This window comes from Cucurbita moschata, unplaced genomic scaffold, assembly GCF_002738365.1.
Source record: "Cucurbita moschata cultivar Rifu unplaced genomic scaffold, Cmos_1.0 Cmo_Scf00016, whole genome shotgun sequence".
Classification (NCBI taxonomy): domain Eukaryota; kingdom Viridiplantae; phylum Streptophyta; class Magnoliopsida; order Cucurbitales; family Cucurbitaceae; genus Cucurbita; species Cucurbita moschata.
The window spans coordinates 4,175,121-4,193,144 of record NW_019268532.1 but is presented as its reverse complement, the minus strand read 5'-3'; the positions used below and the strand labels follow the sequence as shown (position 1 = coordinate 4,193,144).

General features: G+C 36.6%; 2 protein-coding genes across 4 annotated transcripts in view; one reads left to right on the top strand and one right to left on the bottom strand.

The window, feature by feature from the left end:
* The window catches only part of LOC111454354, a 12,452-nt gene extending 6,463 nt beyond the window's left edge, over window positions 1–5,989 (bottom strand). For all 3 annotated transcript variants that reach the window (XM_023095811.1, XM_023095812.1, XM_023095813.1), the window contains exons 1-4: window positions 5,682–5,989; window positions 5,537–5,592; window positions 5,153–5,315; window positions 4,357–4,445 (exon numbers count right to left, since the gene is read on the bottom strand). In XM_023095811.1, the coding sequence (XP_022951579.1) occupies window positions 4,357–4,445; window positions 5,153–5,315; window positions 5,537–5,592; window positions 5,682–5,855 (482 nt within the window). In that variant the 5' untranslated portion in view covers window positions 5,856–5,989. The remainder of the gene's footprint in view (window positions 1–4,356; window positions 4,446–5,152; window positions 5,316–5,536; window positions 5,593–5,681) is intronic.
* Window positions 5,990–11,483: 5,494 nt separating this feature from the next.
* LOC111454355 (pyruvate dehydrogenase E1 component subunit alpha-1, mitochondrial-like) lies at window positions 11,484–16,710 on the top strand. Its single transcript, XM_023095814.1, has 8 exons — window positions 11,484–12,292; window positions 12,393–12,472; window positions 14,675–14,752; window positions 14,991–15,086; window positions 15,201–15,272; window positions 15,470–15,523; window positions 15,685–15,750; window positions 16,231–16,710. Exons 1-8 carry the CDS (start codon window positions 11,590–11,592, stop codon window positions 16,273–16,275), a joined length of 1,194 nt encoding a protein of 397 aa, XP_022951582.1. The 5' UTR covers window positions 11,484–11,589; the 3' UTR covers window positions 16,276–16,710.
* Window positions 16,711–18,024: the final 1,314 nt, after the last annotated feature.

The window sequence follows — 18,024 nt, the reverse complement described above, 5'->3', positions numbered from 1 at the left end:
GGGGGGGGGGGGGGGGGGGGGGGGTGTGGAGCACCCCAAGCCACAGAAGATTACAGAAAATGTCTCCACTTAGGCAAAAGAAGGTTCATACTATAACTATGAAATAGAGGGAAATTTTTACACCAAGTGAGCCAAAAAGGACAATGATTCAAAAAAAAAAAAACCATCAAATGTTTTTCCCCACCTTATCATTGAAGATTGTTTTAGTTCCTTTCAACTCTTAAGGATCATTCAAAACTATCAAATACAAAATGCTTAATTCATCCTATTTCAAGAGATCCATAGCCACTTTGTAACGTTTGTCTTCTGCAAATGAACACTGTTTTTCCAAACACTTCTCAACCGATTGAAATGACGGTTGGTATTGCTTCAAGAGAAGCTTTTAGCATTCTTTCATCAAATCAGCAGATTAACGATAATGTTAGTTTGTTTATTGATGTTTCTTTGATTGAGAGTTCGAGTTTGAACGGTGTGAACAGTGGTGGAGGAGTTCAAGAGGTCAAACTTAATGAGAAAGAGAGTGGGAAATTAATTACATGTAGTCTGTATGATAAGGAGGCTCAAGTTAACAATGCTGATTGTTCCACAACATATTGAATGTGTCTAAAGATTTTATTACGCAGCTTAGGAATTTGGTAGATACTAATGAGGTTTTGACTGATTTTAATGCTTCAGATAATACTGCCCCTTTGGAAAAGGTTCTAGATTCTTCATTGGCCCACAATATTGAAGGCTCAACACTTATTCTTGCTAAGTATTTGGGCCCTTTGTTTCCATCCAGCATTAAAAAAGTAAGAACAAAATTGCAAGTCCTATCCGAATAATTATACTTGAGAAAAATGTCCAGGCTCTTTAGAAGATCATTCCCCTATCAATGCTGATGTTCTGGAAGAATATATTTCCAAAGTTTAGACTCTCAAAAGATTAATTATATGCAAACAAAGCCTGAAGTGTTTAATAGCAAGTGTATTGTCACTAAATGTACTAGTGGACAAGAGGAAATTTCCTTTACGAAAGTTTTACTGCCTCCTAGCAAAACTACTACAGAATCAAAGGAGGATTTTTTTTGGGTCATACTGAAATTTGGACATTGATTCAGAGGTAAGTCTTAGTAGTGATGAGCCTATTATTCCTAACTTTGTCTAATAGTTTGATTGAAGATCCTCTTGCAAATTGTAATGATGTTGATTTGGGTTTTCCTTTTACTTCACAACAAAAACAGATTCATGGTGTAGGTGGATTTTCAGCAGCTTGTTTCAGATTCGGCATACAATTTGGAAAACTTTTCATCACTTATTAAAGTCAGTGGGTTGCAATCTAAGGAAAATGTGTCTTTAACACCAGTACTAATGCGATAACTCAAAAGCAATTGTGGGGTTTGTTTAGAGTTTTATGTTCCTCAGGAATTTTGTCTTGGAACACTAGGGGGATTGGGGGATGCAACTAAACGTGTGAAGTTGAAAAAACTTTTACAAAATTTAGTCCTCATATGGTACTTTTTCAGGGAATGGAGTTAACTTTCATTGAAAGGCAGTTCATTAAATCTCGTTGGAGTTCTAGGGAGGATAACTGGGTCCACATTTAATCAACTGGAAGATCAGGGGGTATGTTAATTTTGTGGGATGAAAATAGAGTTGATGTGCTAGAAGTATTGAAGGGTGGTTAGTCGCTCATGGTCAAAGCCTCTTTTTTCAGCAAGGCAAAGCTGGTTGGATTTTAAATACTTATGGACCAAATGATTTAGAGAAAGAAAACTTCTTTGGAGTGAATAAGATCACTTTCTTACTATTATTGTGAGGATCCATGGCATGTGGGAGATGATTTTAATTCACTCGTTGGGTCCATAGCGTCATCCTACAAGAAGGTAGACTAACAGAGTGAAGATTTTTAATAAGATCATTGACTGGTTTGATGGAAATTCCCCTTTCTATTGGAAAATTCACATGGTCTCAATCAGACGAAGAGAATAAGCTCTTATTAATTGACCACTCCCTTTATAAATAAAGAATGGCATGGTCTTTTTTATATTTGAAGAGTTAAAAGAAAGGTTCTTACTTTTTCTGATCATTTTCAGGTTCTTATAGAAGCTGGTGGTTTTCTTTGGGACCCTTCGCCATTTTTTCTTTTTTTTTTTTCCTTGAACTCTTGGGTTGCATATGAAAGATTGTGTTGAAATTGTTGAAAAGTCCCTTTCTGAAGATAGATCTTATGACTGGGCTGGATTTGTGATTTCTGCCAAGCTAAGAATGTAATATCTAGGTCAAAAAATGGTATGCTGATTTGAAGTTTCAAGAAAATGAAATGAGAAGCAAATGCTAGAGGAAATAGAGCGCCAAAGCTGAGAATGATTCCCTTTCTTTAGAAGATCTGTCTGCTGTCAAAGGTTTAATGGAAAGTTAATTACTGAGGAAAAAAATTTGCCTCAAAAGTGTAAACTACAATGGCTTTGAGAAGTGGATGAAAACTCAAGATTCTTCATCGATTTTTAGCAGCAAAGAAATGTAAATAATTAATTTCTGAACATTCTTCAGTCAACAATCAAAGTTTCCTGTTGTTTAGGGAAATCGAAGCTGAGGTTTTGGATTTCTTTTCTTCTTTGTGTACTAATAGACCGGTTAAGCACTTTCTTCCCTCCAATTGTCTTTTGGACGTCGCTGATTAATCCATTCTCTTTGAATGAGATTTGGCTGGCTATCAAAAGTTTGGGAAAGAATAAAGCTCCGAACCCGATGGGTTCACCACTGAATTTTTGTTAGGAAACCATTTGTTTCAGAGAATTTCATCATAGGCACGCTAATTTGGTTTTGAAGGACAACTTCATTTTCCTTATCTAAAAGAAAGAGATATTTTCTTTGGCCAAGGATTTTGGGCCCATCAGTTTGAAATCTTCCGTCTATAAGATTCTTACTGAAGTCTTAGTAGAAAGATTAAAAAGAGTTAATATTTTGACGGCAAACGAGGTCGTGGAGGATTATAGATTCAAGAAGAAAAAAGGGTTGGATTTTAAAGTTGGATGTCGAAAAGGCCTTCAACAATGTAGATTGGAATATTCTTGAAGAAGTGGTATTCAAGGCAAAGTGGATTCAGTGTACTAGTGGCTATGTGAGGAATTCTGTTTTCAATAACAAGCATAGAGGTCATATTTTAGCTTCATGAGGAATCCGACAAGGAGACCCTCTTTACCCTTTCTTGAAAACCAAGAGCCTCAACATCTACAAAGCCTTACATTTGACCCTTGACCATTTATTCCCAAGGCCTCGATCTGTGCATTTCCCTCAATCATTTGTACACAAGGTGCACCTTCCTTGCACCTCCTTTTTTATGTTTGTGTTAGAGCAAATTTATGTCAGGTGACCTATAAATTTTCCTAAATAGACATGTGAGTGAGAAGAATGCATATTGAAAGAACTTGTGTTGGTTGGTAGGAGCAATTTCTTATTAATTACACGTGTCTACTATTGAAGCAAAATACCGTCACCCTTCATGTGGCCAAGTGATGCAAAGGAATGTCGAAGAAATTAGGCATCAATCTAAATTCTAAACCTTGGAACTAGGTATTACAAGTAAAACTGTGTGCACCCTAAATATTTTCACAAGATAACAGCCAACCTACTACATATGGTTGCAAGGGAGCAAACCATGTAAATGTGATAATGCAGGTACACAAATTGCTAAAGACAAGACACGTTCTTCTTAATAACCCTATAAGAGTTGTGTGCTTTTCGTAGATCATTTTTCTAGATTATCATTGCCCTACACTCCATCTTAAAGACCAAATTTATGCTATTTTTCTTCATTTTTTATTTTTAAATATATGATTCATTACCCAATTCAACACCGCGATCAAGTCTGTTGGCCTTACATCAAAATTGATTTCCAACCAGAACTCTCGTCAAGATTGACCTAAAAACCCTAAACCCACACCCACATCTAGATCATTCTAAAACGTACCGCTTGCACCTTTCAAATATCCATAAAATAGTTCTATGTTTTATAGAACTATATCCTTTGTCTTCTTCTTTACTTACAACAAAACCTAAGGTTTCCTATTGAGTTCAACCAGACCTTCTGATCTATTCTGAAAATCTAGAAGATCACCACCCTTTATTGGAAAGAGAGGCTTTAGTTAAAGGAATGATTCTCAGTAATGGAGTTTTTTCTAGTTTTGGATTACAAAAACTGAAAAGAGGCTTGATTACCATCCGTGATTATTTCTCCCAGTAAAATAGGGAATAACACCAAAAACAAATTTTCTCTGAGCCCAACCCCTTCACTGACTAAAAGCTAGTATTCAATTAAAACTACACAAAAAGTAAAATCAACAGGGAGAAAAAAGAAAGAGAAGGTTGTAGTTACGTGGAGCGTGCTTTCTCCCATGGTCGTTCATCAATGGACTCTTCCCATATGACACGATCTCCCAAGCATTGGTGGCAGGTCACTATACCCTGGCAACATGAGGTAAAGGTAAAAAGTCAAATAAAACCTGGCAGAACAACCAACATTTCCATGCTATATGACTATTTCCAAATCTAGATGAATGTGCTAACACTGGGTGAAACAGAGTTTTGACAAGTATTTCAGGTCCTTCAAATCATCTGACAGCCATCTGTTACCGTATAAGTCGATCAGGCATTATCAACTCAGTTCAAAATGTTTGTATCCTTGGGGACCTCCATTTTACGTATTAAACTCCAACACTCAGCATGAGAGCAGAAGTTAAACTAATGGTTTGTTTGGGAGTTCTTTGAAAATAAAAGAATTTTACCAAAGTACTATGATTATTAAAGTATTTAATGATAAACCAGTGTCATATTTTGTTATATGTTCCTAAAGGTGCTTTTAAATACTTCCCAAACATTTAGTTATGATAAAAGCACTTTTCTCATCAAGTGGTTATGATTTTTTCTATAAGCACTTATTAATCATTTCTAACAAGATGATATTAATCCCTTTTCTAAATTTCAATCATCAATGAAATTGTCTCTAACAAATTTTAAAAAGAAATATATATATATATATATAGTTATTTATTTATGGTGATTCTAAGCGGGAAGTACTATGAGAAAAATATACTATGAATCAACCACATAGTTAGAATTGGAATTGAAGATGGAGGAGCCAGCATGGTCAATTGGTCTGATAGAGCATATACCTTTCCATTACACACGGAACAGTCTGCACGGGATCTTTCAATTCCACATTCCGTACACGGCGCATAGCCCCTGCCTCGGCAACTTGGACACGGTAGCTCTCTAATATACTGACCATTTGGACCAAACCAGGACCTGGGTTCAGGAGCGCTGGAATTTGAATTCCTGAAATGCAAAATTAACTTCGAAGTTCGATTTCAAATCAATGTAGAACTGACAGCAACCACAGAAAAAATAAGCATAAAATCTCCTCAATCACAAGAATTAAAACCGAATAATCAAGAAAAATCGTAGACGTAGAACTCACAGCAATGAAAGAAAAATTCAGCTTAAAATCACAAGAATTAAAGCCCAATAGTAACGTAACTGAAGATTAGATACTAAACCTTGGTTTTAAATCGACGCCAAGTCCGTACATCTCCTCCACAGGATCGAAGGCGAGCTGTGATCCAAAATGAAAACAAGTAAGAAATAAACAAAAAGACGCTTAGAGGTCGACTTCCAAAACAAACTTTTTGAGAGAGTGAATACCGGCACCGGTTTGGGGATTGCAACAGAGTCGTCATTGCTGCTCAAACAAGCAACGAAGCGAGGCGCGAAGCCTACACATCTCTTGGATTGAAGCAATATGAAGAATCTCAAGTTCGTCCGCCGCCAACACTGCGGTGCCAATGCCCGAATTGACGAACAGAGTGGTGAGGACATCGCATAAATCTATAGAAGTAGGAATGTGTTTCATTACATGGCAAGAATTGAAGAAGAGAAAATGGCAGCACTACCAATGAACACAGCGCGAACTGAAGAACGAAAATGGAAGAACCGTACGGAAGCTTTTGGATTTGATTTTGTATGTGTGATCAGCAAGGCCACACGCCATTTATCTTTATACATCGTGGTTCGAACAACTGCGACAATTTTTTTTTTTATACCTTACAATTACTTACCTGGCCAACCCAACCCCATACAGACATTTTTTGAAAAACAAATTCAATAAAAAAAGAAGGCAAAATCGTAACATATTAACATAGTTCAACATTGTTGTAAAACTAAACACAGCTAAATACCGACATTTTTCTTGAGAATGGGTTAAAGTAACAAAAGTATAATTATAAATCAGCGGGAATATCGGACTCAGTCAAGTTCATTAATATATTTTATATTTTTTTATTTGACTCCAGTATTCTTAATATATTTTATATTTTTTTATTTGACTCGAACCAATTCGAAGGTTTTGCTCACGAACTCAAAACCGAACCGATTCAGTTTGGGTTTAGAAAAATGACCCAATTCTATCCAACCCTTATAGTTCGGATTCGGTTGGTCCGAGTTGTCGGGTTGAATGTACACCTCTAACAATTACTCAGGTGAGAGGCACGAGTTTATGAATTGAAATGTATCACGAAATAGAGTGTCAACCATTTTTTTTTTTTTTTTACTCTACTTACCTTACTTTTAAAATTTTTATGAAATTTAAAAATATTTAATGTATTCAATTTTAGTAATACCGTATATGGTCAAAAATAAAATTGATCTGCACTGTGGAACCTCTTTCCTCCTCCCTTTTTGGCTCACTTGTAGGGTCGGGACCCCACAAAGGGGGAGGGAGTCAACTGAACATCTCAGCCATTGAGGAAAATTTCGCTCTCATCTGATCCTCAATTCTTATTCACCACGGATGATCATGTTGGGTGAATTATGACCTCGTACGATCGTGTCGGGTGAGCAAGAGCCACTTCATCACAATATAGACTAGCGGGTCACACTTTGGCCAAGTATCCTACAAAGGGACTCCCGAGAGCCAATAGGATTAAAGGAATGACCATAGGAATGGACGCATCATGACATCTTACGATGTCTCGCCCAAATAAATTAGTTGTGTAATGTTCAACCTCATACAGTTTAAATATCATGTATGAGAAATTTCCTTACCTTACGAACATCAAGGCAGACCTAATAAACTTTGTAGTCTTCTTTCTCTTTCGCGTTATCACTGTCAACCAGTGTCTCAGGTTCCATCGATAATAAAAAAGAGAAGTACGAGTATACACTCGGTAAGTAGCTCGCTTATGATCTAATAAGAAAATGATCTTAACATAACGTTTGCGTACATATTATCTGAGTCCCGCTAAACTTAAAAGACTTATCAAAGATCCCTCTAAATTCATTCTAGATTAAAATAACACTTGCATAAGCACGTTCAATTGTCACGTGGTTTGTAAGTGAGACGAGACTACCATTTTATGTACTCCGGTTACCTCACTTTCACCCCCTAGCTCGATACATGTTAGAGCATCCTTCCATATCGAGCATACTCATCTTGAGTTCATGAACTGGTAAACTCTTTACTTAACCCTCATCATTGAGTTCTTCTCGATTTACTATCCACATGACGATCAACTCTCTAGAGCTTGATTTTTCACGTTCAGGAGTCCAAGGGTGTTATGACTAACGCTTTATTTACTATGTTTCTTTAATTATGCTTTATTGTATACTCTCTTAACTCATCGTTTAAGACTCTCTCTCAGCCATCTACGACTCGTCTATTAGACTCTTTGGTTTCCTAAAGACCGTTGGTATACTCATGGCCCTAACTTAGTTCTCGGCACATCAGTCAAGTGGATCTACGAGACCTAGTAGACTACATGATTAGGCTCTAGATGACCTATTAAACTACCGACGTATACTACACACATATGGACCCCTACTTCTCAGGATAGGTCACAATTAAAGTACCTATCGTCCCTCTCTGATAGTTCTCACATTGTACTTTCATCATTTGGGACATAGTCTCGTATCACTATCATATAGTAAATCATTATTCATCCCTGCATAGCAGAAAACATGTCACATAAGAAACAAGCATAATTAAAGAGAAACACAATATCCTAGCTAACCAAGAAACCCCGACACACTTATATTTCAGTCCTAGTCACCCAAACACTAACAAACCAATCTCTTTCGAAGGTCTAGCAACTCATCTTACTTTTTTAGAATTCAATCTCAATCGAGAATTTATCTTGTCTCATAAATCTTCGCTATTTAAGCTCTTTAAGAGACACCAGTAGCCTAAAACTTCTATAACGTGCCTGCTGCCCTATATAAACTTAACAATATTAAATTAATCATAAATATTCACGAGTCAGACACATACTTAATATTAATTCTTAAACATGCTTTATTTAGTAAGCAAGTATAAAACGAGCGGATCCAAATAGCTACTTACAGTCGTTGACGTCCACTATTCCTTTTTAGTGAAATTTGCCTCACGTGGACCGACTCGAATAGCTCCACCTTTACCTCGGTTTGATTTGGCTCGATTTGATTAGATGAATTCATTTCTTAATCAAACATTTTTAAAGGGTAAGAAAATCTCGAAGGATGGACAAAATTTTAGGTCTTGATCTCTTTATCCATTAACAAAAATAAATGTTACGAGAAGAAACAAAAAAATTCACGGCGGTAAGAACATAAACCTAACTTAACATTTACAATCACATTATTATTATTATTTTACTTAATTTCTTATAAAAGTTAAAAGAAAGGATTGTTTTGAAATAATTCTAATGATAAACTCTACAACACCTAGAGATTTATATTGATTGTATTGTATATTTATAGAGAATACAAAGAATACATCTTCAAACACTACCTGAGAAAATACACGACCCCTATGCCAGTGCGCCCTCCTACCCTCGTGCGCGTCCCTCACATACTCCGCCCACATATCCCCCACAAACCCTCGCACGTCACCGCAGGCCCCATGCTAGCACTTCAGTTCTAGGAGTGCTGGGAACAGTACTTCCACTAGTTCCTTTGAGTTCTTATCTGATGATGATCAGTCTGATCTCAATGTCCTGCCTTCCAAACAATCAATCAAGCAGCAATGGCCACTATTTCATAGATGACATAGAGCTCTTACAGAACCCCTAATAAGACCCATGTTATTTTGAGATCATATCTAGTATTCAGAGTTTGCCTCAATTTGGTACCGCTCTCACAGCCCGCACTGAAACAGTGCTTTACCCCTAAACGTCCCGTCCTCAATAATTATAATCTATTTTTTTTAAAATATAATCATAATTAAAGAAAATTTTCCCAAAATCGAAAGAGAAAAAAAAAAACAGAAAATGAAATGGTTATAGAAAATCAAAATATTCTCTCAAAAAGCTGCATTTAGCCCTTTTCTTGAGTTGGAAATAATTGCAAAAATGATTCTTCTATATTTAATTGGGTTGGCTCCTACCTTTTATATCAACCTAAATTTGTCTTTATTATATCGATCTCGGTTGAATATCATAAAATACCTCCTAAGCAACCATATTGTTAGGATCGAGAAATACAAACACATACAAACATGTTATCGGACACCGTACGAATGGGTCATAGTTTTATAGAACCAGTCACTCCTGTACAAATTGAATAGCCAGTGCCTCCATGTGCCGATTAGGATCGAGTTAGATGATCTTAATTTAAGACAAGTCACGAGTGAGTAACTCCATGAGTTGTATGCATATCTGACTCTGACAAGAGAGTGTCGTACTGAATATTTTAATACTCGAACGTTTTTAATATGATTTTCAAATAAGGGCAAAATTGTCATTTTAATATATGTATGTTAACAATACTCTTCTTATGGCATATGGGAGCTTAGAAACTGGCTGTTATTTTCAAATAAATTTTTTGATATTAATTTGATTTTTTTTTTTATATAAATGTCCCTTCAATGTCTTCAAAAGGTACTTTAGCATATTTTAAAATTCAACGTTTGGGAATTTCAAAAGCCTTATTTTTTAAAATAATAATTAGCGATCGCAAAATTGAGTTATAACAAGTTTAATAGATAAGACATTAATTATCATTTCAATAATGATTTAATATTTTTAATTAAATTATAATTTTAAAAATATTTCATTTATACGTAATAAATCTTATATTTTTGGCTCGATAGATACTTGATTAATAATAAATATAAAATATAAAGGGTGAAGATTAAATATAATAAATAAATTAAAACATAAAAAGGACATTAAATTCACGTGAAACACATGCAGCACAGACATGTTATAAAAGAGAGCCAAATTGAGTGTCGGTTAATTACAAATTAGGGCAGCTTCGAGTTTCTTTTTTTATTTTGTTGTTATTTAAATTTGGTTTAAAGAATTTTTGGAGGTTTCTTGATTCTGGAATGTTCTATTTTAGTCTCAACACAAACTTCATAATTATTTTGGTTTTTATATATGCTATTTATTTTCTCATTATTTTTTTAATCCTAATTTCACCATTTTCAAGAAATTATTTGAATTATTAACTAAAATAAAAAATAATAATTAATTTTTAAAATTAGATTTAATTTTTATTATTTATCCTTGGATACACAGGTTCATGTTAAGTGACTCAATTATAAGAACTTTAAAATTATTTTTAAGATGCACGTGAGTGATGACAAAATATGTTGAAAGGGCTAGTAATTCATGTAACGGCTCAGATCCACTGCTAGTAGATATTGTCTTCTTTGAGCTTTCCCTTTTGGGCTTCCCCTCAAGGGTTTAAAACTCATCTGCTAGGGAAGGTTTTCACACACTTGTAAATGGCGGTTTGTCTCCTCCCCAACCAATGTGGGACATCACAGCCCAAAGAGACAATATCTGCTCGTAGTGGATCTGGGCTGTTACAAATGGTATTAGAGCCAAACACCGGACGATGTGCTAGTCTTCTCGCTGTTCCCTGAAGGGGGTAGACACGAGGCGATGTGCCAGTAAGGACGCTGGGCCCTATAGGGGGTGGATTTGGGGGCGATCCCACATCGATTGGAGGAAGGAAAGAGTGTTAGCGAGGACGCTGGGCCCTGAAGAGGGGTGGATTGTGATGTCCCACATTGGTTGGGGAGGGGAACAAACCACCATTTATAAGGGCTTGGAAACCTTCCACTAACAGACGCGTTTTAAAGCTTCGAGGGGAAGCTCGAAAGGGAAAGCCCAAAGAGAACAATATCTGCTAGCGGTGGATCTGGGCCGTTACAATTCATGTGAGTGAAAACAAAACATGGTGGAAAGGCTCGTGATACATGTGAATAAGGATAAAATATGGTGGAAGGACTCGTGTTGGTTTTTGGACACAGACTCATTCTGGGCATGGATGGTTACAGCTTTATTTATTTATTAAAATTTAACTAAAATGTTTTAAAGAAGAAAATAAAAACAACACATTTTAAAAAAAAAATGAAGACCAAATGATTAAAAAGAAAACTAATTAATGGGAAAGTTGGAACCAAAATGGAATATATCTTATTTAAATATTAATTAAAAAAAGGAATATAAATCTAAACTTAATTATGAATTGAAGTCTGTAGTTACGCAGCCTCCACCTACCGTCATTGTTCCTCACCCATTTCTCAAACCTCAAACGCTCAACCAACCTTCCTTCCGATCTCGCGATTCAGATGGCTCTCTCTCACGCAGCTTCCCGATCCAATCTCCTCAAGCCGCTCGTTGCCGGTTTCTCATACTCTTCATCTCTCCGCCGCTCGATCTCGTCCGCCGCCGATAACTCTTCCTCGCTCATCATCGAGACATCTGTCCCCTTCACTGCCCATAAGTGCGATGAGCCGTCGCGTTCTGTTGAGACCAATCCCAAGGAGCTTCTTGGATTCTTCCGAGATATGGCGCTGATGCGGCGGATGGAAATCGCCGCTGACTCTCTCTATAAGGCTAAGTTGATCCGCGGATTTTGTCATCTCTATGATGGTCAGGAAGCCGTCGCTGTTGGAATGGAGGCTGCGATTACTAAGAAGGATGCGATTATTACTGCTTATCGTGATCACTGTACCTTCCTTGGTCGTGGAGGAACGCTTCTGCAGATTTTTGCGGAGTTAATGGGTCGCCAGGCTGGGTGCTCGAGGGGGAAAGGTGGTTCTATGCATTTCTATAAGAAGGACGCTTGCTTCTATGGTGGACATGGTATTGTTGGGGCTCAGGTGCCTCTTGGATGTGGAGTAGCCTTTGCGCAGAAGTATTCCAAGGATGAGACTGTAACTTTTGCTCTTTATGGTGATGGCGCGGCGAATCAGGGTCAGTTGTTCGAGGCGCTTAATATCTCCGCGCTTTGGGATCTGCCTGTTATTCTCGTCTGCGAGAACAACCATTGTAAGAATTTAGGAAAAATTCAACGTCCAATTCTATTCGCTTTATCTATTTGTCACAATCTTGTTTGACTTAATTTGATTGTGGTTGTGATTTTTGTTAGATGGTATGGGGACTGCAGAGTGGAGAGCAGCGAAGAGTCCAGCTTATTATAAACGTGGGGACTACGTTCCTGGATTGAAGGTGAGGCTTCTCTATCCCCATATTTTGATGGCTGAATATTTATAATTGACGCTGGTTTTCTCAAATTTTCTTCTTCTCGTTATATATTTTGCTTCTTTAAGAAATGTTGTGGTAGTTCGTGTGATTCTTGCGTAGTTAGCGAAAATAATTTGGGTAGATAATATACAAAGTCACTCATATGAACGCGAACCATGAATATGAGGTTCAAAGTTGCTATATGTTCTTTGCTATTTTATCGCTTTCACATGGTTTACTCCGAAGACTTCTCTGACATTTCCTTGATCAGCTGTGTGCGTGATGTTGTAAGTTGCAATTGAAAAGTGGCTTAAGACTTAACACATGTATCTGGGCTAGAGTTTGAGGTTGTGGTTGTGTCAGTGTCACTTTTATGGTTTTCACCGGCAATATTATCAAATTTCTGCCCATTCATGGAAAGAGATTCCAATCATGAGGTGAAAGAAATGGCTATGTTTATCCAAATTGCAACTAAATGAGTTGTCATTCTATGTTGGCTAAGACCTGCAGTTTCCGAGTAATGCCTACCTAGAGATCGTGTGTTAGATTATTTTCGTGAGGTTAATAAGGAAAACCCTTAATGTCTCCAAAGTGTGGGGCTTGAAGTGGGTGTGGATTTTCTCAAAACAAACCGTGTTGACAATCATGTCAATGGAAACTTGAGCCAACGTGAGCAAAGTGAGGTTAAGGCATCTCTACTTCTCTAAAGAGGTCGTAATCTCCACCCCGCCCATGATGATTTTTAAAATATGATGTCAATGGAAACTTGAAAGCATATTTGATAAACTTAGGATATTGGGACTACCATTGAAGTACTAGCTTCGACAATTGGACAATTAGATAATTTCAGGGGTGGTGTAAACATCTTTTTCACGGTAGTGTGTCGTATGGTGAGATAACGAACATACTCAAATATTGAGAATATCATCATAGTTCTATGCTTTTACGGCAATTTTGTGTCATATATATATCACACACACACACGGAAGTGTGTGATGGGCTCTTAAAGTTTCTTTGAGGCACTGTATGAGGCAGGACACACCACTAGTGCTGGATGGCTATCCATGGCAAGCACCTTCCCCCAAACATTGCCTTATGTGTCTTTTGCAGGTGATTGAAGAAGTCGAACCTACAGTTTCTTATAGCATATTTGACTAAAATATCTTCTGAGTCATTAATCTCTTAAAAATAATGGACGCCATCAAAGTATTTTGACAAGTAAAAATATATATATATCTAAAATATCCTCTCTGTTGTTGTGTGTATATGTATATATTGACGAAGAAACCAGCTCTCATTAAAATTGATGAAGTACAAAAAGGGTTGCTCGAGAACAAGACCCAACCAACACAAAACTCGGAAGCTACCAAAAAGAAGAAAATAAAAGTAAAAAAAATGTGACTATTCTATGGATAATAGCCCAAATGTGAAGATGTTGTATGGAGGTTCGGTAGCTTCTGAGTTTTGTCACATTTGTTGCTTCAAATAGAGTTTTCTCATTTTCAATTGGAATTCAATGCTTTTAGTTTTTTTTTTTTTTAATATAATTGTTGCTTCGTTGTGGATGGGGAGGTTTGGGAACTTTTCAGGTTTAATGCTTCTTTGTGGGCATCGATCACTCCACCTTTTGTAATTATGGTCTTGGCTTTGTTCTTTTGGATTGGAGCCTCTTTTCATAGTTAGGTTGAGCTCCCTATTATTTTGAGCTTGTTTTTGTACGTCCTTATATTCTTTCATTTGTTCATACATATACATATATATTTTTTTTTCTTTAAAACAGAATTTGCATGTTCCTTCATTTCATGTAACCAAAGATGGAGACAGTACTACACAGTATTGTGTGTATAAACTAATACCCTCCTTGTGCTGCTGCTGATGATTTCATTTGAGTTTTTGTTACTATTCTCGTCTTTTTTTACTGCCTTCTATGTTCATATCTTGGTTATTTTCTCTTTGTGGTAGTGCTCCTTTTGCAATCTTATTGAACTTCGTTTGAACATAACAAACTGGATTCATTCTGATATTCATTCTGGAGTTCCTTTGAAAGTTTGGGGATCCTCAAATGATACCCTCCAATGTCATGTCTTGTTCCTTTATGGCTTCTTGTTTGGATGTCGTCTCCTTGCTTACTTGGGTTGTCAGGAAAAAAGAGGAAAGGAACTTATGATCATTATTTTTGGGTTATAGGTGGATGGTATGGATGCTCTAGCTGTCAAACAGGCTTGCAAGTTTGCGAAGGAACATGCTTTGAAGAATGGACCAATTGTGAGTTTCCTCTCTATTAAATGCATCATGGTTGCTAAGGGGAACATGTTTTGAAGAATGGACCAAGTTTGTTAAGGAACATGTTTTAAAGAATGGACCTTGTTGTTCAGTACATGCTGGTTTAACCTCATTGGGAGGGCGTACTCCCCAATCCCTAAGCTATCCCAAAAAAAGGCACATTATTGTTCCCTTCTAGTAAATGTAAATATATTTATGTTTTCTCTTTGTTTCTTGTCAGATCCTTGAAATGGACACCTATAGGTATCATGGTCACTCTATGTCTGATCCTGGTAGCACATACCGAACACGTGATGAGATCTCTGGTGTTAGACAGGTTTGCTTCTTTTAAATATTCATCATTTTCTGAATAGCATTTCACTATATGTTTTTTTTTTTTTCTAGAATCAGATTCTGATTTTTGAATGTTTTCATTATGATTTAATACCAGGAACGTGATCCCATTGAAAGAATAAGAAAACTGATAGTATCCTATGATCTGGCAACTGAAAAGGAGCTAAAGGTATATTGTTGGACTTGGTTCTGGATGCTAACTTTTTTCGTTTGCAATTTGGAATATAATTGATTGGTGAAAAAGTTAGTTATCATGTTGTCTCCTACCTTGACCGATCAAGTGCTTCACTTGCAGTGTATTATTTTGTTCATTGGATTGGTCTTGAACCTTTTTGACAACTAAACTTTTTTTTTTTCGTTCATTAGGATATTGAGAAGGAAGTCAGGAAGGAAGTCGATGAAGCTATTGCTCAAGCTAAGGTGAGCAGCATGTAGTCAAATAAATTAATAGTTCGAATTGTGTTTGTGCATAACCAAATTTATGGAATACATTCATTTATGAACTAATCTCTAGGAAACATTTTTCATGTTGTCTTTACTAATAGTAAATACGAATAATAGTTGTTTGCGCCATGTTTCAGGAAAATCCGTTGCCAGATCCTTCCGAACTCTTCACAAATGTGTATGTGAAAGGTTTTGGAACTGAGGTATTTTTCATTTCCTTTGTCTTAACTGTTCGATTGTAAATATTAAGTGAACTCGAGCATAATGCTAAATCAGAGTATCAGTATGAAATTCACGTGTGAAACGGAATGATGGCTAATCCGTAAAATATGGTTCGTTCTTCTTAACACAACTCTTTTCTAGAGCAAAGGAAATAGAAGTAGGAACAGTGTGTTAAATGCCATCTTGTTCTTAATTCTACAAATATTTTTACTCGACGTTCACTTGTTTTCTTTTTGTCAATGTTCACCCACTTGATTCGAGGGAAAATTGTGGTTAAAAGTTGTTATTCTATGTCAAACTGAGTACTGTCAAGGGTGCCTTTAGAAGTCCCGTAGAAGTCTCCATGATCTTCTTAGCATCTGCGTGGAATCATTTGTGTTCATGCTTTGATAAAAAAGAATGTTATAGTTTGAAGTAATTCTGTACTTCTAGTTGTCTTATCGCCTTAATTTCCACTGCAGTCATTTGGAGCAGATAGGAAAGAGCTGAGAGCGGTACTTCCATGATTTATTTATATCAAGTGTTCGAGAGGCCTGCTTGGGACCTCCAAACTCCCCCCAAAATCCATCAGAAGCAAAAAATGGATAATAAGGATGTTTGATTGAAGTGATGTTTCCCTTCACGGCTGTAAGTTTGGTTACCACTAAATTTTCATGTAGATTATGAATATATTTTGTTTGTTTGTTTGTTTGTCCCTTTCATTCAGTGATTCGAGCTCGAGATATTTAACCCTCAAACGTTGGTATATTCATTCGTAACTGTGAAATATGCTTCTTGCATGAGCATTCACAATAAAGAGGAATCATCTTATGGGATCACTTCCTATATATATTACCCTAAAGTTGGGATTCCTCAACGAAGTTACTTTTTTGGTTTGAGTTGGGTTGTTTGAGACTGTTTGTTAGAAACTTGATATGAAAATTTGATTAGCTCGATTCAAACGTAGAAGGTAACAGTTCTGGTAATACATATATATGTCATTACTTATCTTTCATTGTTGAGCTATGGTGAAATAGATGACTGAACCCTTAGCATTTGTGTTGATAAATAAATTCTTTTCATTGAATTAACTGCAGATTTGAATGTGTAAGCTTAGAGTGAACTTAGAACAACGAAGTCCTTTGACATTGAGCAATAAAATCTGTTAGGATTGAACTAAATACTCTGAATCTTGATCGCCCTGGTTAAATGTGGACTTGCACATTCAAATCTCCCTTATCTAAACCAAGAGTAAACCTAAGCTTGGTTGGTTGAGAATGAACATTTCATTCTGGCAAACATTATTACTAAAGGTTCGGGAGGAGGCTATATGGATCTACGTATTATAAGCTCCCATGATATTGATTAAATCAACTAGTTAAATCAATTTTCGTTAACTATAAGACACATTACCCTAGGCATTGTAGCATTGTAGGACAAGTTATACTCATTGATATTCTTCGTTACATGCAAGTTGATCTTTTGTTCATAATTAAGGACTAATTGTTCTCTATTTATTTATTTATTATTATTATTGTTCAAGTTTCTAATCAAGAACTACTCATCTACTTATTTTATGCGGGGATGAACGAATTATATCTTGTGAAATAATGTTTCCAGTTCCCTAAAGCAGTAGGTATATTAAATCGGCTACAAAAATTAAACAAAAGACAAGCCCTCACAGATGAGAACTACACATCTACAATTAATAGATTTGCAAAGAAAATATTTCGTGGTTAAGTCTTATACAAACTCATAGTATAGCATACCCCTGTTCACATGTCTACACTCATAGTATAGCATACCCCTGTTCACATGTCTACACAGGATCGGTAAACGATTTGAATCAAATCATTTCTATTAATTACAAAGTAAATTGTATCAATTGTGTTACTAAAATAATGCACCCTTTAAATTATTATTTGAACAGATGCTTGTAATGTATTAACCTTAGATTTTTCATTATATTTTGGTCAAGTTCCACTACCGTTCTTCCTTCTTTTCTTCCCATCGCCACCCACGGTAGTCACAAGCCTCACCGCCAGACCGCACCGCCGCTGCGACCAACGTATCATGCTGTAGGCGTCTACAACCGGCCACACCGAGAGCAATCGCATGCTATTGCCGCCACGAGCTTCACTACTCATTGACGCAACTGCCCATGCCAGTTCCCACCTCACCACTTGCCACTACAAGCCAACGCCACCGCCACCACCATGTGTTTCTGCACATCGCCACCATCGCCGGTGGTTGGCCTCTACTTCTCCTTCCGACAG